This window comes from Procambarus clarkii, chromosome 34, assembly GCF_040958095.1.
Source record: "Procambarus clarkii isolate CNS0578487 chromosome 34, FALCON_Pclarkii_2.0, whole genome shotgun sequence".
NCBI classification, from domain to species: domain Eukaryota; kingdom Metazoa; phylum Arthropoda; class Malacostraca; order Decapoda; family Cambaridae; genus Procambarus; species Procambarus clarkii.
Window position 1 is genome coordinate 37,414,363 of NC_091183.1, and position 27,840 is coordinate 37,442,202.

Sequence of the window (27,840 nt, forward strand, 5' to 3'; positions counted from 1 at the left end):
AAATGGTCAGAAACACATACCTGAAACTAAAATGGAAAGGAGAGATGCAATTTTAAAGTGACAACGAAGGTTAAAAAAAAAACATCGAGGACACAGTCCCTGTAAATTTTAAGAAAGTGTGTGAGAAATGCAGCAGACATTTGCAATAGATCTTCACAATAGAGAATGGGGAGCTACCAGGAATGAGAGGGGCTGTCAAACAAAGTGACACTGGAGGACATTAAACATACCATAGATGAAATAAAGAAACACCTATTACAAGTGGATACGACTAAGGAAATGAGGAAAGACAAAGTCTCACCATGGGTACTTAAGAGATGGCCAAAGGCTGATCGCAAAGATATTACCTGAGGGCCACCAGCTCTCTAGTGGCCTCCACGGGGACGGGAAGCCGGCTGGTTGTCTAAAGTCCCCTATTTTTACTAAAGTTTTTTCCAGCTTGATTTTGAACTACAATAGTATCTTGTCATTTACGATTTCGGCGGGTAGGCAGTTCTATGGATTTATAACCCTATGGGTGAAAAAGCCTCTCCTGTTTCCTGTTCTACATTGTGGCTTGCTGAACTTGAAGCCGTTGCTCCTTACATGTGTTACATTTGACTTTTTTAAAGAAATGGCCTGGATTAATGTCCTCCAATTTGTTCAGTATTTTGAAGTTTTCGAAGAAATCCGCCCTGTCATGTCTTGTTTGAAGAGTTATTAGTCCTGTGGCACTCAACCACTCCTGGTATGAGAGTGCCTTAGTTCTGGGATGATCTGTATTGCTCTCTGCTGAACTTTCTCCGAAGCATATATATATATATATATATATATATATATATATATCCTTCTGAAGATAAGTACTCCATGCTTGGATACAGTAGTCCAAATGGGGGTGCACCAGAGATTTGTATAGTTGTTATACCATTATATACCATTTTCTTTTCCTTGAAGTCAAACGTTCGTTGATGGAGTCATAACTCCTCCGTCGGTTCTGAAAAGAGAATGTATACAACGCAAGATTAGCTAAAAACATTAATATATAAATCAAAATTATTAACTCATTAAATGAATTAAAATTACTAAATATTGAAAGCCTAAAGTAAACTATAAACAAAATAAAAGACATATATACACAAAGAGAATGATAAACACCTCAAGTTCAAGTATGTTTATTGAGACAAGAAAAAAATACATCTCAAAGGGATAGAGTAACTTAGGCTATTTCTACCCCCCTCTACTTCAAGTCCCTCAAGGGGCGCACAAATTCAGTGAGTACAAATACGCAAACCACAATACAAGAATCCCATTTAACATTGCAGGTTAATATAGGTTATTGCAGGTTAACACCTCAAACAACACTCTTCAGAGAAGACGACAGTTAATGAGTAAACAACAGTCGACGACTCCGAGCTGTTCAACTCTGGTGTCATTCCAGCCACTGAGACACTCTGAGGTGTTGAGTTGAGGGCGAGACGGAATACAAGAACAGTGAAATCTCTATCAGTGAAAAGGTGGCCCTTATCCTCGCCGTGATCTCTCAATAGCAGAGGCTGCACAGGCCAGTAAGGTAAGAAATACCCCCATGTATGCTCACAAATATGGTGTTGAAAGTTTCGCGAGGTATTTCCCACATATCGAACATTTAAACAGATGCACAACACCCCATCCGAGTTCAAAGGATAGAAGATCTCTACGTTTTATATAGCTTCCTAAGGTATTGTTAGTAAACACAAAGTAAATGTTAATCTGAGAATATGAATATTCCGAATTTCCTTCCTTCATAACTTATAGTTTGGTATTTAAGAATCTCCTTGGAATTCTATAAAATATTTTACTAGGAAACGCATTTGAAACAAAATACATGCAAACATTTATAGTCTTTATCGATAATTTATCATTCGAACAGAGATTATAAACTGTATCAAAGTTTTCATTGAATCCAGTTTATATAGTTTTAAACAAACTAAGATAATGAAAACTCATTCTTGCGAACATGAGTTTATGGTGAATGACTTGACAAATTGACTTCCTTAAAGCAAAGTTGGTGTGTCTGGAAGTAATGTTCCATACCCACGGGCCCATGACACCATACAAGCACCAGGTTCATATGCCTGCAACTTTAGTACAACCTACAGCTACAGGACGCAGGATGACATTCATCTCGGGGGCAACCATCTTTACAGTGGTCTCGATGGGGGGCCACTATAGAGAAGCCGACGGCTTGTCAAAGGTCCTTCCATTTTTTTCCTAGCTAGATTTTTAAGTACAGTAATGTTTTGGCTTGGGTGGGTAGGCAGTTCCACGGGTTTATAACATAATGGGTGAAAAAGTATCTCCTGTTGTCTTACATTAACAGACTTGTTGAGCTTGAAGACTGATTCCTTGTATTGTTATTTGACCTCTTTTTAAAGAAGTGGTCTGGCTTAATATCCTCCAACTTGTTCAGTATTGTTTCGATGAGATCCACTTTTTCATGTCTGATTTGCAGTATTAGTTCCGTAGCCCTCAACCGTTCCTGATGAGTTCTGGAATGATGCCTTAATTCCAGGATTTTTGTTGCTTTTGCTGAACTGTCTCCAAAACATACATGAATGTCCTGAAGATGATCTCTGCATACTTGGATGCAGTAACCCAATTGGGGGCGCACCAGAGACTTGTAGTTGTAAAACCACTTTCTTTTCCTCAAGTCAAAGATTAGTTATACTATTCATAGGGTTTGGTCAGCGTTTTTTCTTAATTGCAGCTCCCATGCATTTGTTGTGGAAATTTAAATGACTGGTGGATTCTAAGTCTTATAGGTCCTTTTCTTAATCAGTTTGTTGCATGGTAGTGTTGATTTGGTTGTTTGATGTGTATAGTTATGTTCCACATGCAAGGTCTTGCATTTTCAATATTAAAAAGCGTTTGGCAGTCTTCCGAACATTTGTAGAGTTCATGTAGATCTCCCTGTATTGCCTCAATATAATTTTCACTTTCTACTTTACCACAGATCTCTCGTTTACGAATCTGATGGTGCAGTTTGTAATACCGGCATTCTCGTGTCATTGATGTATATGCCAAAAAGGGTTGGCCTCCAGATGGAACCTTGCGGTATCCCCAATTGCCCCATTTCTCGTCAGATTTATTTCCATTTAGGACGACCCTTTGCTTTCTTTTAACCACTGTTTTATCCATTCCGGTACTTTACCATTTATTCCAGGTACTGTACTTGTAATTTCCTTGTGTCACTTAAGATTATTGGTCAAGGCGGGGCCCCAGGAGCTAGATGTCAACCGCCGGAAACACAGCGAAGAGAGAGTTCTTGACCTGCAATACAAAAATTGCTGCTCCTGTAGTAACCTCCAGTGTACAAAACAATAAAAAACAATTTAAAAATAGGGTAAGTACATATAATAGCCTTAAGGAAAGCATTGCTTCCTACAAGCGCACATAGACACATGTACACAGGTGACATACACACATGCACACACATACACATGCACATACACTCATACAGATGTGGTCAGGTAAGAAAACAAGTAGAATAAAGGAAAAGGCAAGGGGGATAAATAGGGAATAATAAGGTACAAAGAACATACAAAAGATTAATCGGGTGTAATAGGCCTATTAGATTAAGCAATGTCATCATAGAGATGTATGCATACAGGCCAAAAAAAAGTGTAAGATAGGTGTATGAGAGTAAGAGATGGGCTAAGGGGGAGGTAGGTAGGGGTGGAGGGAGGCGTGTGAGGGCGTGCGGCAGCTGGCAACACTGCTCAGTGCAGGATCACCTGTCCTGACGGCTGACGAGGAGCGTTGCACTGGCGTCTTTCCTCTCAAAAATGTAACCTAAATCCCCGCGAAGGACCCAAGCCGCGGTGGTGCGAGTGTAGTGCAGAGGTGTGAGAGTGGGGAGAGCAGCCCCCCCGAGTGCAGCGAGTGACGGTGGGGAGGCTGGTCCCAGCCAGGCATGGACAGACCCCATCGCCTACCATGTTGACCAGTAAACACTACCAGTTATTTGCACGTCCAGATCATAAATAGAATGAAAAAGATGTTTCCCGCGACATCCAACACAGACTCGCAAGTATACAATTTCGACAGCGAGGAGAATTCTCAGAAATGGAAGCGTTTGTTCCTTAGTTCCCTTCAGAAGGTGAGTTGGTCTCCTTGACAGGATGCTGCTGTCAGCTGCTGCTGCTCTCTGCAGTCTCCTCTAGCTCCTCTACACTAACCTTCACTGCCTCCTTTACTAGTGCTACTCTATTTAAGCACTCTCACGAATGTATTTGTTCCAGAAATGCCGATATTTCTGTAGAAATTGTTACATAAAGTCAACACAGAGATGTTTGTTTTGATTGGTTTGGTGTGTTGGTGGAGACGTGTTTATCCTGCTGTAGGGTGAGCACCTGGGCAGGCCAGTGTTAAGACGGGCTATGTTAGCCTTGACTTAACACTTGAGTCTCACACTTGACAGTATTTGATTGCGAAGAAATTGACAACACGCCGTAATTAGTCAATGTCAACAGTATTTGATTCGTAATGTAAAGGTTAGGGGCGTGCTCTGGCACGGCTCGAGCAGAGGGCTTTGCACAACCTCGACAGTCGTTACGTACTTGAGAATTACTGGTACAGTGCTTCAAAAATAATGCTGCTTGTAATTTTGTGGAAGGAAATGCTAAGGATTTTTTTTTTTTATTAATAATACTGTGCAAGAATCTTATAAGCTTGAATGCTTGAACACTTGTTACTGATCTGCACACCTTAGGGGAAAGTGGGCCACATTGACAAAATCTGCAAGGCCTTCTCTTGAATAATTAAAGAATCGTGTTAATGAAGAACTCTGACCTAATGATAAGTGTGTGGATGTGATGATAGATTTAAAGGACACTGTCATATTATTTGTATACAGACCTCAGGATACTGATGTATACTGTACTCCACTTTGATGAAACGGTTAATACCTTGTTTATATAATGTTTGTAATGTCCTGGCACATACTTCTGTTTTTTTATATACTGTACAGTATATTTGAATGATTTAGACGAGATTGAACGGCAACATTTGCAAATTTCCAGATAAAAACATAGGGTAGGAAATAAAAATGCCATTTGATGTAGGGTTCTGAGCTTAAGTAATGATGAGTTCCCACACTATTTTGAAGTCCAAAACAATGAGTATTTAAGTTAACCCATGCAAGGTGGCCCCAAATATGAATGGTCATGTAGGGGTGACAACCAATGAAGAATTTTTAAAAATTATTATACAGTGCGCTCTTGAAAAATAGGGAAAGTATCATTCTGGACACTATTAAGAGTACCAAACACAATAATTACTTCTTTTTATTTAATGTCAAATTATGAAGAATTTTCTTTTAAATTAACATGCTGGAACCATTTATTATATTTAAGACATTTAAAAAAAACAATAATTTTGTACTTATGATTATGCATGAGAAGAATACAAGCAAAATTTCCTTGGTAGCTCATACTAATCTATATGCAAGATAGCAAAATGCAGCTATAGTATTGTCAAGTGAAGGTGGGCCTCAATCCCACCTTTGGTGTTGGGGTTCTAGGGCCAGCAGTCCACCCTGCAGCCGTTCTCAGTAATCGTGGTGTGGTTGAATGCTGAAGTGGTGGAGTTATCCTCCACTCTGATGTGGGTGTCCCATTTTTTCTCGGTCCCCAAAGTCTGACTTGCCGAACCTCTGGTACATCTCCACCTTTCGTGTTTGTCACCTCATTCCTTGTTCAACTTTCTGCATGACTATCTTTGCTCAGATCCCCCTGGTTTTGCATGTGGATTCCTTGATGGTGTGCCTAGACCTATGGGACATTGGCATGTTCCTATTCATCCCCAGTTCAAGAACTAATTGTTTTGTGGGGCAGTATCAGGCTTGCCACTTCTGAGTTATCCTGCTTGGTTTGATTCTGGCTCTTTGAATGTTCACCAGGTTGGTTCATGCTTTGGTATGTTACCTTTGGGTATTAGGGATTCATGTCTTGCCTTCCTTAATGAGTGGTTTGAGCTTCCAGCCAGTCCATATTATTTGCAAGCCAGGGATCTGGTTCATTCCCAGCTCAGCAGGTTCGGGTGTTGGGGGAATTGACTAGTCATTTTGTTCCAACAGGTTCAGACCTGGTTGGGCCTGGTCTGTGATTCTTATTTGGCTTCTCTCTCCTTTCTGCTTTCATCCCTGATGTGCTTGGATTTGCAACTCGTGGCGAAGAATCCATGAGTTGCCCATTGTTTGCTTGAGTGTTTGTGCAGGAGTCTGCATTTTTACCTTCATGGTGTATATATCCTCTCGATAAAGTTGGAGTCTAGGTACTATACCATTTTCTTCAGTTCAGTCTTTTCATCAGTATTATCAGGTTTGCGCTCCATGGGACCACTTCAACGGCTTATGATTCTCTAATTTTCTCTTCGGCCTTTTGGGGTACTATCTCATGATGTCTCCCTCCCCTTGTGCTCAACCTTTTTATAAATACCTTGGCTCATGAGTTGTGGGGTTTGTGACTGACACTCACCTGGCTGCTGAGGGTCATTTGTTGGGTTCATAGATGGGTGCACAACACGGTGCAAGAGTTCGTGGCAATTTGGCATGCTCGGCAGTTGCTTCATCTCGCAGCAAGCTCGATGGTCCGGCTTCGCTCTGCTTCCCGATGGTTCGTTGTGTGAATCTCGGGGAAGGGATGGGCCACTTCTGTTTGTTCACTTGAGGAGCTGGACTCTATGAGAGGGGGGGGGGGGAGTTAGTTCTTCTGGATTTCGTGTTCGGAATGTGTCCAACTTTCTGGTGGATGGTCTTTCGTTTTTGCCCCATTGCCATGGGGTAGATCATTGTCAACATGTCCCTTAGTTGCCTTTGCCAGATGTCCAGTAAGGTGGTCTTCTTTGGGACAATGATGTTTGAAGCTCTGTGGCTCTGTCTAGTTTTTTGGGGATGTTTTTTTGACGGTTATTTAAACTCGGGTTTTGACAGTCCACCAGAGTGCTGCAGCTTGTTATTTAGTGAACATTCTTGGTCCATGCTGGGTTTCTGTGGCTTCAGGATGGTTAAGTAGCCGCTAATTCTACATTTCATGGGGCTACTTTCCGTGGTTTTCCTCCACCCCTTGAAAGTACTCTCTTGTCTTTTTTTTCTGTTTACAAAACACCAAACAGCCACCAATAGGAGCCCTCCCAGAAAACGAGCATTAAATATAAAGGAGTACCTCTTTCTAATGGGTTCTTGGTTCGTTGGGACCCTACCTTCCCAGTTCATGGGCTTTCGTTTTCCATCTTCCTGGCTAGGTGAAACTAATGAAAACTGCTTCACAACAGTGATTTAGTTGTCTCGAGGCTTAGCCGTCTTGTTTTCTAAGTTTTGTTTACTTTGCTGTTTGTATGTTTTGGTTTTCCCACATTTTTTTGTGGCCTTTTCTTGGTTAGTGTGATCTCTGATCCCCTGCTCCTTGTGCCTCTTTAGTTGGGGTGGAGGGGGTGGGGGCAGGTTTTGGCTTCTGGTCCCCAGTAGGCTTTCAATGACTCGAAAGATCCTTGTGTGGATTGAATTCGTTGGAGCTTGCCAGGTAGCAAGTGCAAAGAGTCTATAAAGGACTCTCCATAGGAGAGGGAATTATCGGGGAAAGCACCAAGCCATTACGACTATATAGCACTTGGAAAGGATTAGGATAAAAGGTTTGGGGATGGGATGGGGGGGGGGGGGAATGGTGCCCAACCACTTGGACGATTGGGGATTGAATGCTGACCTGCATGAAGTGAGACCGTTGCTCTTCCATTCACCTCAAGTGGTTGGACACACCAGAGATGTTTTATTATATTCAAAGCTAGTTTTTAAAAATCATTGTCAATACGTACTGGTTTTTAAAACTACTATGACCCCAACTATCCCACACAGCCTTAACCTGCATCGCTCCACCTATTTCTCACACTTAATCCCCCCTTCCTCCCACTTTGTTACACCTTTAACTGGATTGTAACTACAGTTTTTCTGGTCCCCCTTATACTATTACCAACTATGGTGATCTATATTGTGTTTGAACCTAACAAGTATAAAGTAAGATTTTTAACTCCATACTTGTACAATAATTTTTTCTTTCATATTTGTGACAATGATACCAGCTAATCTTCTGTATTTCAGTGTTCGTCAAAGATTCTGACATGGCCTACACTTTTTGTACAGTACTCGTATCGTTTTGTGTACATTAGTGTTTATTTAATGCTTACAGGTGCTGAAGCAGGTGCATCCAACATTAGCAGCCAAGGACGATGCACTTGAATATGTGGAAAGTCTCATATTACGGTTGTTGGCTATGTTGTGTGCTCGGCCTGCGCCTCACACTGTCCAGGCAAGTATTTCACTTGTTGTATCATTGTTATAGGTGCAGCTGTTAACTTCATTGGTTTCAAAAATGTTATAAATACTGGTTTGGTAACAGGGTTGTTGATTGGGTAATTACTGGTTCGGTAACAGGGTTGTTGATTGGGTAATTACTAGTTCGGTAACAGGGTTGTTGATTGGGTAATTACTGGTTCAGTAACAGGGTTGTTGATTGGGTAATTACTGGTTTGGTAACAGGGTTGTTGATTGGGTAATTACTAGTTCGGTAACAGGGTTGTTGATGGTTGGATAAATACTGGTTTGGTAAGAGGGTTGTTGATTTGTGGAACAAGTTACCACTTAACATAATAGAAGAAGGATCCCTTGATTGTTTCAAGCGTAGGTTAGACATATATGAATGAGATTGAGTGAATATATTTAGGAGCTGCCTCGTCTGGGCCAATAGGCCTTTTGCAGATTTTATATTGATGTCAGGAAGCAGAAGCAGGTGTCATTTGGGGTAAAGGCACAAAAACTCGTGCAAAAGCAGATTTGATGTTAAACTAACTTTGTTAATGTAATTTTTCCCACATTTGTAGTGACAACACAGATTAGATAGGTTACCATCATCTCGTTCACTTATGGCAAATTACCTGGCTGTGTGCACACTATAGACAGATACTTGCTTCATTAATCAAATGAGTCTTCTTTTTGAGAGCAAGCACACATTTGATAAGACCAACACAGAACCCTTGTAAATCTTGAGTTTTATTTATTAGTATATATTTGTGATTGGTTGTTGTAGACAAGAGTTATTAAAGTGCTTCTATTCCATGTTGACCAGACCACACACTAGAAGTTGAAGGGACGACGACGTTTCGGTCCGTCCTGGACCATTCTCAAGTCGATTGTGAATGGTCCAAGACGGACCAAAACGTCGTCGTCCCTTCAACTTCTAGTGTGTGGTCTGGTCAACATACTTCAGCCACGTTATTGTGACTCATCGCCTGCTTCTATTCCATCCTTTGAGTGCTGGAAAAGGTGTATTGATAGAGTATTATATGCTTAATCTTTGTTTACAGGATGTTGAGGAAAGAGTACAGCGAACATTTCCAAACCCAATTGACCGCTGGGCAATTGGTGACGCTCAAGCAGCAATTGAGAAGGGGCGCAAGAAGTCGCCCCTTGTCTTGCCTGCAGAGAAGGCGCATCCTTTGTTACGAGTGAGTAAATTGTACATTATTACTATTTATACTTTTTGTGTGTTCAGATTTTTTTAAATTTGATTATGTAATGTGTAAATATCTTGCATGTACTGTACTTAACAAAAGTAATTTAGACTGTTCATAAGGAAAGAAATACTGAACTGCAATACTTTAAAATATAAAGAAATATTAAACAGGTGTAATATTCCTGATCACTTAAAGCCTTGTGATTGCAGTTGGACAAAATGACCTACTGTATAGGTATTGGAGCCATGGCACTCCTGCTGTTGTATAAAATGCTGGGATCACTGGGGACAGAATCTATTTAGTAAAAATTAGAGGAGGCTCTGATTGGTTCACAAAGAGCACAGTATTAGAGATGCCCCAGTAATATCACACTTGTGATATCACTGGGGAATCTCATTCCCATTCAGGGGAATCTCGTTCCCATTCACAGACAGTAAATGGGAACTTGTCGGGAAAACTTGCTATGAACTTGCTATGAAAAAGTCTTCAACTCCTTGCCTGTTACACAACACCACACCACAGAGGGGAAACACCTAACTTGGCCCCAGGGTAATCCACCCAGACCCATCTCACACACAAGCCAACTGCTGTGCGAGCCTTTAGCATGTAGGGACTGATTTTTGAGGTAAATTGATCTTGGTAACCAAGCTGGGAGACTGTTCTGGTTTACTTCAGCTTGCAAGCTATGTTCAGTGTCCTTGGTAGTGCAGGAAGCAGGTCGGTTTAGTCTCCCTGGAATTCTCCCAGCTAGGTGGGTGCTTAACTAGCTTTTAACTAGTTCGCAGGATCTAGCCCTCTGTTCCCATAACTATTTTTGGTTGAAATACTGACCTGTGAACAATCTTTAGTATTAGAAGTATACATTTAGTACCCCCATGGAGTTGTTTTCCTATCTCGGACCGATAGCTTAGGACGGGAAAGGTTAGGGCTTTAATTTTGGTCGCTGATGTGCCTAGCAACATTTTGCACGTCCTTTTCGCAGGAAACATTGGCCTGTGTATCTGGCCCGGTAGTGCCAGTGCTACTACTAGTGCACTTCCTGGTACAGAGATTACTCCAGGGAGTTGTTGCTTGTTTGGCTTTATATGGCAATTGGTTACTTGGAGACCAGGAACTAGTGCTTTTATTGGTTTCTCCTTGTTTTCCTATCAATTAAGTTATGTTTGTTGTATGAGCATGCAGGTGTTTTTTCTCAAGTTTATGAATTCTGAAAGATGGTGCTTTTGCATCCTGTGTTCTTCGTGCAAGGTTGGTTTCACCCTAGGCTTTTGAAGTATGTAAGCTTTGGGTGGCTTTTAACCCTATTAAAGGTGGTCTACTTAGACAGCAGCCACTAAGTTATTAGCTAAGGTTCAAAAGCAGGGAGCATGGCAGTCACAGGTTTCATGTGAAGCCGAAACTATTGCCGTCAACTATGGAATCGTCTTTATCAAAATACTGTGTTTGTCTTGAAGACTGCTTGAGTGTTGCAACCTAAGGAGCAGAAGACATCATAAGGTTACTCTTTGTTGCCTCACTTCTGCAGGTTGGGCAGATCACTATGCCCAGATTCTTTTTGTTTTTAGAGGTAACTCTTACTAGCTGTACGTTCAAGTGTTCCTGCTATGGCAGTAGCTTTCAGGGTTGCATATAGACCCCTTTGACCAACGTTTAGTTTTATATAAAATTGTAATACTGTACTTGATTATATGACGTGTAATGCCAAGCTTTGTAGATACTGTATAGTGTTATGATATATCATTAATGGAATGTTAATCTCTTTCAGGATGTTCTTCAGACAAAGATCGATTATCAAGTAACATTGTATATAGTTGCAGTTTTAGAATATATTTCCGCTGATATATTAAAGGTAAAGCCATATATTGTATAAAGTTAAACTATTTATTAGAGTTGAAATGACTATAGTCCATAGTTTTCATTATTATTAATGAAATATTGTTTTACATGGTACTGTATTTGACATCAAGGAGAATATATTCTCAGTGTTCATTTTGTTGGCAGCTTGCTGGGAATTATGTTAAGAATATTCGACACATTGAAGTAACCCAACAAGACATCCGAGTAGCCATGTGTGCTGACAAGGCAAGTAATGTTAAATGTTGTTAATATCGTGTAGCAGCTAAAAGATGAAATGTTGTAAGACCACACACACATTGCTGCTTTTAAGCTGTCATATACTATAAAACCTTTGCTCTCACAAACTACTGACACTTAGTCCTGTTCTTTACTACATATAGTAATTGCTACATATTACTATATGTAGTATTACTATGTATATAGTATTACTATATACACATATTACTATGTGTAGTATTACTTTACTACATATCTCATTGTATACACTCCATTGTCCCCCATTTCTTCACACACTCCCCATTTCTGCCCTTGTTCTTGGCTTATCACCCCTCCTACCCTCAAGTTCATTTTCCACAAGTATTGTCATACATTCAACACTTGCAATCTTTTTCAAATGTCTTTTACATTTGCCGGCTCTGTAAATGTCCAATCCACATAACCTATTCCGCCACAAGACTGTTCTTCATTTATTTTTTATATATACAAGAGTTCTTACCTTCTTGTACAGCCACTAGCATGCATAGTTTCGAGCAAGTCCTTAATCCCATGTTCCCCGGAATACAATCCACCAAATTGCTTGACAACCAGGTACCCATTTTACTGTTGGGCAAACGGAGGCTACAATTAAGGATTGACGCCGAGTAAAGCCTCCCCAGCCAGGATATGAACCCAGGACAAAGCGCTCGTGAAATGTCAGGCGAACGTCTTACCACTACACCACGGGGACTGCATAACAATACAGTTGTGTAATCAATGGACGTATTCATCACTGACCAACTTCTCTGCTATTTCCTAGACTCTTCCACTATCCTGCCAAACACTTTATCCACTACACTTGGACTAGAGGCTGTAATTCTTACACCAGATATGTTCCCCATATACTGCATTTTTAGTGGTACAACCTTTGCTCTTTTACTAGTCATCTTCCACATTGTCTCACCTGCTAAATTCCCCACATCCAATCCATTTCTTTTTCTACATTGAATTATTTTATGTATATGCCTCATCCATACCAGCTTTTTTCAATATTTTAACTTCTACATCAGCAGAACTAATCTTGTCCAAATTTGCAACTTCTCCAGATATCAAAACTGCTCTAAAGTGTTTATCTGCAAAGGAATACTACTTTACGTATTTGTTAAAGATTCCTGCATGCTGGTACTGGCTACCACCAAGGGAAGCAGTTGCCACTTGTTCATACCAAAGACAAATTTGTAGAAAGGATGAAAACTCTCGGTAAGCACATGTAACTAAACGGATAAATAACGAACTACAGTAAATCATTATTATGTGCCCAAAGTTGATGACTGTATTTTTCAGGTGCTTATGGACATGTTCCAACAAGATGAAGATGGGGAAATGAGTGGCGTAGTTGAAGACACTAATCTAGACACATCCATCACATACGATGAACTAGTTAAGGATCTCATACAAGAAAAGAAGACCTATATTAGAGAACTCAATATGATTATTAAGGTAATTTGAGGTGAAATCTCTGTGTAGTAGTTATGGAAATAATGGACACGTTGAACATTTTTATTTTCTACTGTCTCGTGACTTTTGTACTAATTCATTAGAGCTTACACTTGGCATCCATGATCAGTCTTGCACACTCGACTGAGGCTAGCACTTGACAGTTCTTGGTGCATTGCTTTTCTTCATTCAAGTTCACTGAAGATGAAGAAAGAATTTTAAACTGATGAGCATTGGGGAAAGAGTGGATATGACATCTGTATGAAAGGACCTGTCATTAGAAAACAGGGCGACACTGTAAATTTCTTAGGGGGAATGGATGTAAAAAAAACTAAGGAAACAAAGAAAAAATGGCATTAATTTTGCTAGCAAAATATCAAGTCTTGAGTGGCTAAGCATGTGGCATGTTCAGTATCTTTTTAATTTTTTATCAATATTAAATTACTTCAAGAACTTGATTCCACATGAGCATTAATAGCAGAATTGAGTTGATTAAAACTTGGTTACATTCTCTTAAGATGTATGAGATTACAAGGTAGAATGGGAAAATAAGTTGGAGGGTATGTCTGGGAGTTGCACTGAAATCACATTGAATGTGATAAATTCAATGAGAAAATATTGAGGCCATATGATGGGGTAAGAGATGCGAGGGGGGGGGGGGTGGAACTTCTCTACTGGCATGAGTATATGGTATCTTGTAAAACTTGAATTGTGGTACCAGATGGTGCCTTCCAAACTCTTAAACTCTGGTAGGGCCACTGGTTGAGACGCTTTTCAGCTCGTCATAGTTCACTTGGTAGCGAAACCTACCAAGTGAGATAGGTCCACTACCTCACTTGGTAGTGAACCTACATCACTATGCATCTGGGGAGTCAAGGGAAGTGTTATCTTGAGTTGATTTCGGGGCTTTTTAGTGTACCCGCGGCCCGGTCCTCGACCAGGCCTCCACCCCCAGGAAGCACCCTGTGACAGCTGACTAACTCCCAGGTTTTACTGCTAGGTAACAGGGGCATCAGGGTGAAAGAAACTCTGCCCATTGTTTCTTGCCGGCGCCCGGGATCGAACCCGGGACCACAGGATCGCGTGTCCAGTGTGCTGTCCGCTCGGCCGGCCCCCGGAGGTGTGTTAATCCCGTCATACAGCCTATTATTATTGTGGTCCAGTGGATAGTGTGTGTACCTGGGGAGTCCAGGGTTGCAGGTTTGATCCAGTCACATGGCCTCAATATTTTTTCATGGGAGATAAATGAGTAAAAGGAAAGGAGGAAGTAGTTTGGAAAAAATTTGCGAGGCACAAGAAATAATAATAGTACTATAATGTTTACTTTACTTTTAATATGTGTATTTTTGTTCCCATAAATCCTAATAAAACTAGGTTTAATTTTAAATTTGTTGGCTGTGTAAATAATTTGTGATCCAGTGTACTCATAAGAGTGAAGATGATTATTGTAATGCTTAAGTAATTCGTGATTTTATATTTTAGGTGTTTCGAGACAAACTACAGCAAATTCCATCGTTACAAGAAAGTGGGACTAGAGAACTTGAAATCGTCTTCTCTAACATCACAGAGATTTATGACTTTTCTGTAAACTTCCTCGGGTCTCTGGAAGACACTATGGAAGTCACAGAGGAAAATGAATCTCCAGTCATTGGTATCTGTTTTGAAGAATTGGCAGAGGTAAATTATGGAAGTATTTTTTTTTTTTTTTTTTTTGAAGCTTTGATTTATTAGATTTTGTTTTAATTATTTGTGGAAGCTTTCTTGTGTATTTTTCTGTGATTAAATATTAATGTTTCTAAACACTTTTAAAATATTCTTTGATACAGGGAGCCGAATTTGATGTATATGCGAAATATGCCAGTGACATCTTGCGAGCGGAATGTGCGGAAACACTAATGGAGGTAGTGAGTCGGACTGATGTAAGCGATGCCCTCACCAGTGCAGGACATGGCTTCAAAGAGGCTGTCAAGTACTATCTGCCTAAGCTGCTGCTTGTACCTGTTTATCATGTCTTCACCTACTTCAAAGATATAGAGGTAAGTTATATTAAATACTGTAATTTTAATGATTGATTATATTTTAAAGACCTTGTTTCTGCATAGAGAAGATCTTGAAATGTTCTTAACTTTTATAATATTAATAATACAGGAGTTGATATTCTACTATACTATGTCAACTGTATTTCTTTAGTTGCCACAGTTAGTTCCTCCATAAAGTAGGGGGTTAGAAAATACCTCTTGCAGCTTCCATTAGCAGCCAGGATATCTGGATCAATTGCATTTGATGCATTTAGTTTTGTCAGGTGTCTTTTTACTCTGATAGTTCTGTTTTGTAAATGTGGAACTTCTTGTTGAGTTCTTTGCATTCCTCTTTGTTGCTTTCCTGTGAGGATGTCCTCTGGTTTCTCTATCCTGAGTGTGTGATATCTTGGTTGTTTTTCCCTGTATATTCCTACAACAGCATGTCTGGGCCCTTGTTTTTGCCATGATTTTCAAATGGCTTGTCTACGGTAATTCTTTCCTGACTGCAATGTTTATTTTAGACTCTAGTGAATTCCAGTTGACCCCCTCCCTCCCTCCTCTTCCTGTGTCATCTTTTCTGTGTTTTTTTTTTTCAATCCTTACTAGTCCGGTTCTTTTCTTACTGAGTAGGATTGTTTCTACTATGTATTGTGTTCTGTTCTTGGCTAAATTCCAATTTCATTGGTCATCGTTCTCTCCATTACTCCTCTACATCTCCTAGTACACATCATGCAGGAGGCTCTTATACTCCTATAAGTCTGTGGCTGTAATCTCATTTCCTTGTTAACCCACTTATTGGTTTGATCCCCTTAACCGAATTATAGTTTTTAACATAATGCAGTGGTTGCTGGCTCTTGGGTTAATCGGATATTCTGTCTTCTTGATATTTATGTTGTTGGTTCAAGTATAACGCCTCGAGAAATGGTTATGTACCGTTTCTTCCATCCACTACTCGTCTCCCTATTAGGTTCTTTGTCGACAGATCTTTTACCCACTGTTAGTATCCGTGATTTTAGGAATTGTAGTTCTTGCTTACCTGGCCATCGTAGCTACCATTTCTGGTATTTAATTTTGCACCAAATAATAATTATTAGATAGCTATGTATAGCTAGATAATATCTATACATAGCAGAATATTTGTCAAGAGCCTCCCCCGTCTCACTCTCCAATGGATCACTGACTGGTACTGTATGAGTGCATGTATTATGTATTTGTATATACCAAGTACTAAATACAGTACTGATGGGAATAATCATGAAAATTTTTGCTCTGAAGCACTTGCTATATTTCATGAATTTTGGATCTTAAGGACAAGTAATTAAAATAAGTGGTGGTTTGTTTACCACTCTGCTATGCAGTCGTTTAGAGTACTGGTGATTCGGGTTATTTATTCTCGTACATCTCCTCTTTATTTGTGGACGTCTTTCTATGTTGACACAAATCTACAGATGTTGTTGAGTAATACAGAGTCTGAAGAGGGACGGGAGAGCCTTGAGCAGGTCAAAGGGCTCTTGTGGCCACTTCAGAGTCAGCTAGAACGCAACATACAAAATTCTGCGTATGCGCCATACCTCAAAAGAAAAATAGGGTATGTATTACTGTGCTTTGTAATTTTTTTTTTTACTTTTAAAACAGTTAATTAAAATGTAATAAAAAAACATAGTTGGCAGTGACAAAATATTGTGCATGTTTTATGAAGATGTGATTTTTATAATTATTTATTTATATATTTTTGTAGGGAAATAAATTCACGTCATAGGCGGCAAAGTAGACAACAGACGCTATTAAAAATGAAAGAACTTCAGCGGTCTATAGATGGCTGGGAAGGCAAAGTCATCACTCAGTGCTGCAATGAATTTGTTTTAGGTAAGTTTACTTGTATTTAAAATTAATGTAAATAGTAACTTTACTGAAGGGAATACTGATAATGTACAAGAAAAGTAGAATATCATAGTAAGCAGATTTGGTGGCTTTCATTGCCTATGTAATATATTGTGTGCATTGCCTAATGGGGGCTCAAATGCCTTGGAATTACTATGAAGCTTAACCTTAATGAAAGGAAATATTCTCATAAATTGGGTATTAATGAGGGCTCTTGACTGCTAGCATTTGTGGTCCAGCCCACCTGATTTGCACAATTTTTTTCACATTTTTTTTATGCTTCCACTTTGCATTCTCTTTAGCCACTTTTGACTATGCATTATAATTTCTGCATAATTTCTTCAATGCTTCTGCATTGACCTCTTGCCTATTCACATCCTCCTTCAACATCCCTTACCCTGACACGTCGATTACAATTCGTAAAACGGTAATTCATTGTGTCCGGGGGGGGGGGGGGGGGGGGGGGGGGGGGGGGGGGGGGGGGGGGGGGGGGGGGGGGGGGGGGGGGGGGGGGGGGGGGGGGGGGGGGGGGGGGGGGGGGGGGGGGGTTGGCAGGACAGGCAGCAAGTTGACTAGCTCCTGGGCACATATTTACTGCTAGTTGAATAGGAGCATTGTGATAGGAAACAACGCCCAACCATTTCTGTTCTGCCTGGGATTCGAGCCCGGAATTCTCAATTTTGAGTAGAGGATGAACTTGATTGTACTACCGGGACCCTCTCAATTTGTCTCTTTGGCATATAAATTTCCAACAACCTGCTCCAGTCTTCTATGCCACTGACACCTCGCATATCTACACTCCCCCCCCCCCCCCAGTTTGCTGCTCCAGTGGCACCTTATCAGTTTCCCCCTTAAGCGTATATATAATATATATTTATATCTACTAGTACCTAAATTATTCTAATTCTTCTTCCACTGCTTTCTCAACTATCTATGTTCCTTCAGCCTATTCTACATGCACCTTTATCCATGCTCCAGTCTGATATTTTGCTGGCCACCTCACTAAAAAATCCTAGGTCTACCTTACCTTGAGGTTACCTTGAGGTGCTTCCGGGGCTTAGCGTCCCCGCGGCCCGGTCGTCGACCAGGCGTCCTGGTTGCCGGACTGATCAACCAGGCTGTTGGACGTGGCTGCTCGCAGCCTGACGTATGAGTCACAGCCTGGTTGATCAGGTATCCTTTGGAGGTGTCTACCCTTCAATTGAAACACACTTTCTACATGTCTTTAGCCTACCCTTTCACCTTAGTCTTATTCACTGAAGACAGTTAATTGAATTTTATTAATTTGCTGATTATTTCAGAGGGAGATTTATTAAAATTGGGGGCCACAGGGAAGAAGCTGACTGAACGTCATGTGTTCCTCTTTGATGGCTTGATAGTCCTTTGCAAGAGCAATAACAGAAGATCGTCAGTCACAGGCCAGGTCAGTGACTAGGAACATGTGTAGTGTAACTAATGAATTGTCATGATTACATATATTTATTAATGTTTTAATTGGGTAATAGGAGTAAATGTGTTTAGTTCTTTTTGCGCTTTTTGAAGAAATGGTTAAGCTTTTTCGTATTTTTAATTTGTATATATTTGTGTTTGTGCTATAATAAATTTGTGATTACCTGTTTCTGGATTTAAAGAGCACTGCTGCATTAGAAAGGAAAGTCACAATAACCCAGTCTGGAGTCCATATTGTCCCTGGGGGAGAGGATATTATCGTAGAATGTGATTGAGTGACCAGCCAAGAGAGGCGTGTTCTGTCTACACTTAATGCCTAGCTTTTCATTCCTGAATTTTGGTGAACATTAATTTGGTTAAATATTTTCATGTCTAGTTCACCCATTTAATGCCTTGGGATTATGTGAAATGGTAGATGAACAATGTATGTTTAAATGTGTTTTTATTGTGTATTACATCGCACTGTTTTCTTTCAGATCGGTGAATACAGATTTAAGGAGAAATTTCTAATGAGAATGGTAGAGATCTTAGACAGAGAAGATACAGAAGGTAATTTTGCTGTTGCATGTGTTCTTATTGATAGTAGATAAGATTTGCCGGTAATTTTAAAGTAACCTCTAATGGTATTACCAGTTATATTATTCACATAAGGATGGATGAATAACTTGGGAAAAATAACAAAACTGGAAAGTACTGTACTGCAATAGCATTTCTTTTGGATAAAAACAGTGTCCAGACAATAATGACGGCATGACAAATGAACTAGTAAGGGTTGCACTTGACTTTTATCCCACACGATCAACAGTAGCAGCAGGTATTATATGCCTGTCAGGACTTTTCTTTTCATGGGAGAATCCTCTCCAAATAATTTCTAAAAGCTTTGCTGCTCCTGTGAATGCAACCAGCCATTCACAAAATGAACAGGGGTCTTTGTTTCCCTGTAGCTAGAACTTTTCATGGAATCTGAAAATATAAATGGAATTTTGACTACAGTATCACTATTTTACCATATATTGTGAATTATTAGTTCTAGTGTTCTTTTTTAATATTGTATAGTTAGTAATGAAATATATGCTGTAACTGAAAGGAATATCAATACAGTAATTTGGTTACCTATGCCTTCAGTCTAAGATGTGTTTACAGATCAGATTTTAAGACCCCCAAAAATATTAATTTTACTAAATTATTTTTTTGTTTGGAACAGAGGTGAAACACTCTTTTGAGATTCGGCCGAGAGATCAGCAAAGTGTGGTGCTCCTTGCCAAGTCTGCAGAAGAGAAGAATACTTGGATGGCTGCTCTGGTTATGCTCAACACTCGCAGGTAAGGCACAGACACAATGAGGCTAGAATAGACTGTAGGAGTTCCTTTAACATCGGTTTACCCACTTGGGCTGGACGGTAGAGCGACGGTCTCGCTTCATGCAGGTCGGCGTTCAATCCCCTGACCATCCAAGTGATTGCGGACCATTCCTTTCCCCCATCCCAAATCCTTATCATGATCCCTTTCAAGTGCTATATAGTCGTAATGGTTTGGTGCTTTCTCCAGATAGTTCCTTTACTTCCTGCAACACCAGCATCTCCTATTAGAGGAGGATAGGATGAAGCCTCTCCTCCAGATATCCTTTGTAGATGATGGGTCACAAAGTGGTTGAGGATATGACCAAACCACACACTAGAAGATGGAGAAGTGACAACGTTTCGGTCCATCCTGGACCATTATCAAGTCGTGTACAATACTACTTAATAATGGTCCAGGAAAGATTGAAACGTCGTCGCTTCTCCATCTTCTGAGTTGTTGGTCATCATATCTTTTTAATTCTAAAATAGTTAAATAAAAATTGCCCACTGCTTGCCAAGATAGTGATTTCTAGTTTGAATTGGTATTATTTTGTATGAATTGGTAAGCTGTTTTCCTAATACATTTTTGTATTTTATAATAATGTGGATTTAATGGGATGTTTATAAACACACACAAAGTAAAATAGATTTGCTGCTTGCAGTTGAATATTAGTGCAATTTCAGACCAGCATAAACATTGATGTTTCAAAATACGGCATATTAAAGTTCAAAGGTTACTTTGAAATTGGAGGCAGGTATTGTGTTGGGGTTAGTAAGGAAAGTGTGCATATAGTTTGGATAAAATTGTAAATGCATTCTGTTATACAGTACTTTTACTTTTCTTCTGTAGTGTTCTTTGAACAAGTGCAAGATAAATTACACAGTAGAGTAATTGACGTATTTCCTTCCACAGTATGTTAGAACGAACTTTAGACAGTATATTATTAGATGAAGAGAAGCAGCATCCATTGAGACTTCCAGACCCCTCAGTATATCAGTTTGCCATCCAAGACTCGGAGTCAAATATTATCATCGAAGAAAAGGAAAACTCAGGGACTCCGCTCATTAAGGTGAGTAACTTCTAACTGGCTTTAGTTTCGCATCGCTTTCATTATACAGTACTGTTTTAGTGTTCTTTGTTAAGAACAATTTTGTCATTTTTTTTTTTGGTCAAGATTATTAGTCAAGTCTGTTTTGTGTGTGTGGTACTTTAACCCCTGCACTGCGCACCTTTTTAAAATGACATTCCTGTGGTGCGCCGAAAATAAATTGTTTCAAAAATAGTATATATAGGTGATATTATTATTTTACCAGGAAGCACGAAAATCCAAGTAAAGTATCTAACACTTGTAGTTTAGCTGTGGTGGCCGGGAGAGGTTGCGTTTATTTGGTTGTAAAAATGAGGAGAGTTGCCGCATGGGAATAATTTTGTCAATTTATTTTCATTGTTTCTCACTTTGTTTTTTTTCTCACTCTAAAAAGTTGTATCCGTGTCAAAGATGGTGTTCATTCTGTATAACTTCGAAAATATTGTATACACATATACAGATGTGTGTAAATATATGCACACCATGTATTTATTCATAATTATAAGCCTAAATCTTATAATTGGATATAGAACACATTTTGCCTGAAATATATAAGGTAATCATTCGCTTGCTGTTGTTAAAATTTCAGTGGCTCGTAGTATGGCTGCCCTACACGTTCATAAAGCCATGGCCTTAGGAATGTTTTGTAGGCCTTGGTAATCTAGGCTACGTTAATAATCCCACAGAAGGAAAGTGAGGGATTCTGGATGTTTTTGGGGAAGGTTACTTGAGGCCTGAGGAAACAAATGTACATTTCCTTGTATGCATGGGAATGTTGAATCTTGTGATATACTGTATTGCTAACATACCAGTATTCACGTGTCAGCTGGTGCACCAGCACACCCCTTAATATGTCGGCTGGAACAGTGCAAGGGTTAATGTGTTTCCATATACACAAGTGGTTGAAGCAGCTTCACCAAATCTCAAAAGAAACTTGAGCAGAAATAATTAAAAATAATTAATAAAATGGCTCATATTTCTTGTTGCTTGATAAATATTCACATATCTAATAGCTGCTCCTTATTTATTACAAGCTATAGGAAGCAATTTGAAAGCTTCTATTAAGGTGTTTTTCTTAATTTATTTTAGTTATTTGGGGATTAATGCTTAATAGACAAATGATGAATATTAATGATGTGTTTGTTTCAGGGAGCGACTCTGCCAAAACTGGTTGAGCGGTTAACATACCACATGTATGCAGATCCCATGTTTGTACGCACATTTCTTACAACTTATCGAAGTTTTTGTACGCCATTGGTAAGTAAAATCTGTCCAGATCATGTTAAAGTGTTGGCTTTTTGAACCAGATAAGTCATTCCCATAGAACTGTAACTTTTTTTTTTTTTTTCTCTCTAATACGTATTGTAGTGTATTTATCTTGGTGTCTTTTTGTATGTATTCCTTTGCTCTCAACATTACTCGGTGCCCGTTGTTTATGTCGTTCTCTCATTCATTATTATTATTTTATTATTATTTATATATACAAGAGTTCTTACATTCTTGTACAGCAACTAGCACAGTGTTTTGGGCAAGTCCTTGATCCTAATTTTCACTCGCATACACATCCCCAGGAAGCAGCCCGTAACAGCTGTCTAACTCCCAGTTTCCTATTTACTGCTAAGCGAACAGGAGCACCAGGGTGAAAAAAACTGCCCGTTTGTTTCCGCCCCCTCCGTGTATTGAACCCTGACCCTTAAGACTATGAACCCTGAGCGTTGCCCACTGAGCCGTCAGGCTCCCTAAGTAATAGCTAAACTGAGTGATGCAGTAGCGTTCTTCGTATAGCATTGTAATCAAATTCCTGCACTTCGGCTAAAGTTTTTTCAAAGCTGATATATTTCACGAATAATGTTGTCCTAGGTTTCAAAGAAATAAAAAAAAGTTGCCTGTTTGCCCCTGAAAAGCTATACATTAAGGATTTACAGTAATGTATTGGAACATATTTCTAAGGATGTGCTGTACTTTTAATTTTTTTTGTTTTATTGTGATTATATTATTTAAAATAATTTATTTTAATCTAATTTATTCTAATATTTTTAATCCACAACCTGTTGTAGATTTTCCAACATTTTTAAAGTAATTTTATCTAAAAAATAAATTGCATTATTCTATTGCTTGTTTTATTCCTCATGTAGGAATTGCTAGAGTTATTGATACAACGCTTCGACATCCCTGAACCTGAACTTCCACCTGTCAGTGAAGAAGAGACGCAAGAAGTGAAGAATCAGCAAATATCCATACACCGAGAGATCCTCAAACGCTTTCGCAAGGAATACTCGCAGCCAGTTCAGTTTAGGTAATGATAGAAATTGTTACCATAAGATTGAGCTTATTCTTATTAAATGAAATCATAGGAAAGCTTTGAAAATTTAAACATGGCTTTTGTTGAAAATGGAATACAAAAAACTTATGGGTAGTAGTATACAGAAAAATAATCTGCTAATATTTTGTCCCTATATTTTTTCCCCAGGTGCGGTACATTATTATATTGTATTGTATACAATATATTGTATACTACTTAGGGATTATTACAAAGTCCCTAAGACTTTAATAATTTTTGTCTAATACAGTACTATATATGTATATATACACAAGTCATACAAGTAGAACTTTTCTTTATTCCGCAGAGTTTTAAATGTTTTGCGTCATTGGGTAGACTACCACTTTTATGACTTTGAGCGTGACAAAACATTGCTTGATAACCTTACCAATTTCCTCGAGAAAGTCAAAGGAAAATCCATGCGAAAGTGGGTAGAATCCATTACCAAGATCATCCAGAGACGGGTAAGCTGCACACGTTTTATGTCCACAGTCTTTAATGTTGATTTAATTCTGAATGCAAGTTAAATGTCTTGAGAAATTATTTTTATAGCCTCCACCTCTGTCAGGGAATAGGATTTAGCAGAGCTATCTGTCCTCTCCACTTGTTCATATCTCTCTTGTGCCCTTCTGTGGTACATACGAATTTATTAAGTACTGTACCTCCATCACTTCTCTAGCTCAAATGTGCTGTGTATAAGAGATGTACACTCAAATAAGAACACAAATGGAAGGGGATTCCACTACTTCTTTTTCCCAGTTCTTTCCTCGCTTACCACTCACTCTGTGTAGGTGAGTAGCCTACTTCCTGTCTTGATTTCATTTGTGTTAACATCCACCTGTGGCCACCTGATCGATTGACCTGCTTTTGGAATAGACTCTTATCTCTCCACCTCATCTAGTTCCCGCAGGATGATGTATACTTTGATCCTCTCTCTTCTGAGCCTTCTCTGTTTGAGTGTCATTAGATTGTATCCTCTTAGTCTGTCTTTATTACCCTGTATCTATCTCTTTAGCACCAGCCTCAACAAATCTCTGGATTTTCTTATCTTGTGCTTCAAAAAGATAGGATTCAGTCCAGTACTTCATATTCTACAACTGTGTTTTGGGTGAGATCTTATTTTTTTTTTATAGACCGTCTCAATGGTTATAGTTAATTTGTGGGGGAAAAAGAAATGAAATATATTTTTGCTTGACAATTTTTTTTTAAATATTGCTGATTTACAATTTTCAGTGTAATGAAGAGCAGAGGGAAATCACCTTCAGTTTAAATCGATCGCCTCCATCTCCGAAGTGGCACATCAGATTAGATGAAAAAGATTGGGAAGCAATTCTACCCATTAATGCTGGGGGAACTTCAACTTCTGTAAGTGTAATATACTCTTTTATTAGATCAATCTCTGAATGGGAATGTCTGGGGATGAATGAAAATTATATTATCAGGTTCTTCTTTTCAATGTCTATAATCCGAGAGGTTTAAATTAAGATTTTGTAAAATATATGGAGCCATACAGCATGGGGAAAAAAGTGAGGGGTAAAAATTAAATTTGTAGAATTATCTATTCAGAATGTATTGTTTATGCATTTTTCACACAATATATAAAGATGTGTTGATAATAACACCAAATTGGGCGTGAAAACTGTATAGCTAACTGTAGGTACAACGGAACTTCGATCGCATCGTAAGGGAGGCCCAGTATAAATTTATGCATTTGAGCGGAAGTACATTGTATTGTGAATAAATAGCTGTCATTCTATATAGCTTTAATGACACATGCTCTGTTTGGCCTATATTGCTCTCCTATTATCTCAGGTAAATGTCTCTACTCCCTGTGAAAGTGGGAAATGGGTTATTGCTAATGATGGTGATGAATTGGAATTTAGCTATCTGTGTTCTATAATTTGAGTAAGTTCAATGAAATATTGACAGATTAATAAGTGATGTTGTTGAGGGGAGTATTTACAATTTATAATTCCTGTTGACAGTGACAGAGAGCCTGTACAATACTTTGGGTTATCCAGGTCCTAATAGTTCAACTACTGACCTTCTCCAGGATGCATCCCACAACAGTTGCCTAACTCATAAGTACCTATTAATTGCATGGTAAACACAAGCATCAAGGGAATGTGCCCAAGTGTTTCTCCTGTCCCAGGGATTGAAACTTGTCCCTTTGTTGTGACCTGAGGACAACTGTGTTACAGGACCCAGTTGTAATTAGTTAAAAGCGTTTGAATTGCATTATACAAAATCCCAAAATAGTAAGCTACAGTACTCATTGTACAGTACATACAGTACTGTACTAAAGTACAGTACTCATTATGTATATTGTACAGTATAGGATTTTATTATTAGTGATCTTAAAACATAATTTTTGTATTGTTTAGTATTTAATAAACAAGAAGATATTTTTTTTATTACAGCCCGACCTTGTAAGACCACTGCTGATGCTTCACCCTATAGAAATTGCTCGTCAGCTAACGTTACTGGAGTTTGAGCTTTACAGAGCAGTGAAGCCATCAGAGCTAGTGGGGACACCCTGGACCAAAGAAGATAAAGAAAAACGCTCACCAAACTTGCTCAAACTGATCTACCACACAAACCATGTAAGATGGAGAGTGGCTTTTATTTGTTGTGAAATTTGGCGACTTCACGAGCTACATTTAGCTGCACGTGCATCTCTCGGTATATAGTCAAATCTGTATGCACTCTGTGTGTATATTGTCTGTACCGTAACTTGTATACTAATTAATGCATTTGATATACTGCACATTATATTAAATTTGCAGTTACATAATTTTGTTTCAAACCTGAAAATTCAATTATAGAGTATTAATAATATTTTAACTTGCAAAGAAAGCTTAAAATGACACTTTTCATCTTCACTAGACGCCTTGTTACAGTACCTAAAACTGTAGGTATTATAATTCCTTTAAGATATTTTCAAACATTTCTGAAAAGTGTAAATGTATATAACAGATACTCATTGATGAATTACATTAGATGTTGTTATTTGTAGGTGACGCGTTGGTTCATGCGGTGTATCGTGGATTCCGACAACTTTGAAGAGCGCGTGGCTGTGATGACGAGGGTTGTGGAGATCATGGTTATGTTTCATGACCTCAACAACTTTAGTGGAATTTTCGAGGTGTCCAGTGCACTAGGGTCAGCAGCTGTACACAGACTAGAGCTTACCAAAATGGTATGTTTAATATTTATTTTTACTCTTTACAGTTGTCTTGAAATGGCAAAAGCCCATCTTCCTTTAATGCTATGCCTTTATCATGAGCTAATGAGTGATGTGTAGGGAACAAGCAGTATGGAATGTGGGAAACTACATTCGGGAAAAGTATCATAAATGTATGAAAACTTGGAAGAATGTTAGTTAGGACTGCTTGGAAACTCTCATGTCATGCTCCACTCCTTAAAGGGAAGTTTCTGAAGCAACATAACAAGAGATGTTGAAATACATTTTGACACAAGATAATGGAAAATCATCATAAACCTTATTTATTTGCTTTATTTGTTTATAATGTAATGTTGACTTATAATAAGTACATATTTGACTTTGGACAACTTGGCACTTTATATTTACCAGAAACCGTTTCTTCCCACCATCAGGATGTTCGGAAACGTCTTCCACCAGGTCAGCTTAAGGTGTTTGAAGAGGCGTCTGAACTTAGTGAGAACCATTGTAAAAAATATCAGGAAAAACTTCGTTCCATCAATCCTCCTTGTGTCCCGTTCTTTGGTAAGCTTTTTGGAATATATGATTACCGTACTTGTATATATTGTGTATTAAAGTAGGTGCATAAATATTGATGTTGGGTAGAAACTAATCACAGGGGAAGTATTTATATACTGTATGCTGTAAAATTGTATTAGCTAGTTATATATATTGGTTATCATTTTTGTTATGTTATTTCTTCAAGCGTTATCCAGTTATGGTATCAAGTGTGTTTTGACACTGTTACAGCTGCTGCATACGAATATGAGAAAAGGATTGCAGGATTAATATAAAGAAGTATTAGTAATGATAATGTCTTCTCGCAGACATAATAACATCGCATAAACACATGGGCCCAGGATAGCAGCCTCATTAGACGTTGAGGTGTAAGTCTCGTCCTAATCACACACTCGGACCTTGATAAAGCACTCGGGAGAGTGCAAAAGACTTGGTGTAAATTCCTTACATAAATTTCACAAATACACAAGTGTGGGTTTTTTATCCTATAAAGAGGTATTGTAACAAACAAGATCTGCTCATTGTGGCCTACTAAGTGAGCTATTTGTGCTTCTCTTTCCTTGATAGGGATGTACCTGACTAACATCTTGCTCATTGAGGAGGGCAATCCAGACTTCCTTCCTCGGGCTGCGGAAGGTCTCATAAATTTTTCAAAAAGGCGAAAAGTTGCGGAGATCACTGGGGAAATTCAGCAGTACCAAAATCAACCATATTGTCTAGAAGTGGAGCAGCGCATTAGAGTGAGTACTTGTTCCACCTGTATAACAATCGGTAGTTTAGGAAGGGAACTTTTTTCTAACCTTCTTCCATTCAATATTCAGTACAGTGGCACCCCCAAAAAATCCAGATCAAATCTGCTTACAAGATTTTCATCAGATTTCATAAATTCAGATTCCATGGAAGATGCAGTCTGATCCAGATTGTCTGTT

General features: G+C 38.9%; 1 protein-coding gene across 2 annotated transcripts; it reads left to right on the plus strand.

Annotated features, from left to right (window-relative positions):
• Positions 1 to 1,422: 1,422 nt before the first annotated feature.
• Sos (Son of sevenless) lies at positions 1,423 to 27,840 on the plus strand. 2 transcript variants are annotated; one of them, XM_069335840.1, is made up of 23 exons: positions 1,423 to 1,549; positions 3,182 to 3,361; positions 8,199 to 8,318; positions 9,373 to 9,513; positions 11,288 to 11,371; positions 11,524 to 11,604; positions 12,919 to 13,074; positions 14,554 to 14,748; positions 14,898 to 15,107; positions 16,541 to 16,680; positions 16,831 to 16,958; positions 18,275 to 18,396; positions 18,899 to 18,971; positions 19,627 to 19,744; positions 20,675 to 20,831; positions 21,999 to 22,106; positions 22,985 to 23,145; positions 23,477 to 23,633; positions 24,403 to 24,534; positions 25,590 to 25,772; positions 26,186 to 26,368; positions 26,788 to 26,917; positions 27,479 to 27,840. In XM_069335840.1, exons 2-23 carry the CDS (start codon positions 3,248 to 3,250, stop codon positions 27,823 to 27,825), a joined length of 3,240 nt encoding a protein of 1,079 aa, XP_069191941.1. In that variant the 5' UTR covers positions 1,423 to 1,549; positions 3,182 to 3,247; the 3' UTR covers positions 27,826 to 27,840. The 2 variants fall into 2 exon arrangements, with proteins under 2 accessions (XP_069191941.1, XP_045604247.2); XM_045748291.2 differs by lacking the exons at positions 1,423 to 1,549; positions 3,182 to 3,361 and adding an exon at positions 3,696 to 4,117.

Excerpts from the sequence above, each read along its gene's own strand:
- Sos (XM_069335840.1), top strand. The coding sequence starts at position 3,248 with ATGTCAACCGCCGGAAACACAGCGAAGAGAGAGTTCTTGACCTGCAAT. Across the intron at positions 11,372-11,523 it reads TTTCCGCTGATATATTAAAG|CTTGCTGGGAATTATGTTAA; the intron begins GTAAAGCCATAT and ends TTTTGTTGGCAG. Across the intron at positions 24,535-25,589 it reads CTGGGGGAACTTCAACTTCT|CCCGACCTTGTAAGACCACT; the intron begins GTAAGTGTAATA and ends TTTTTATTACAG.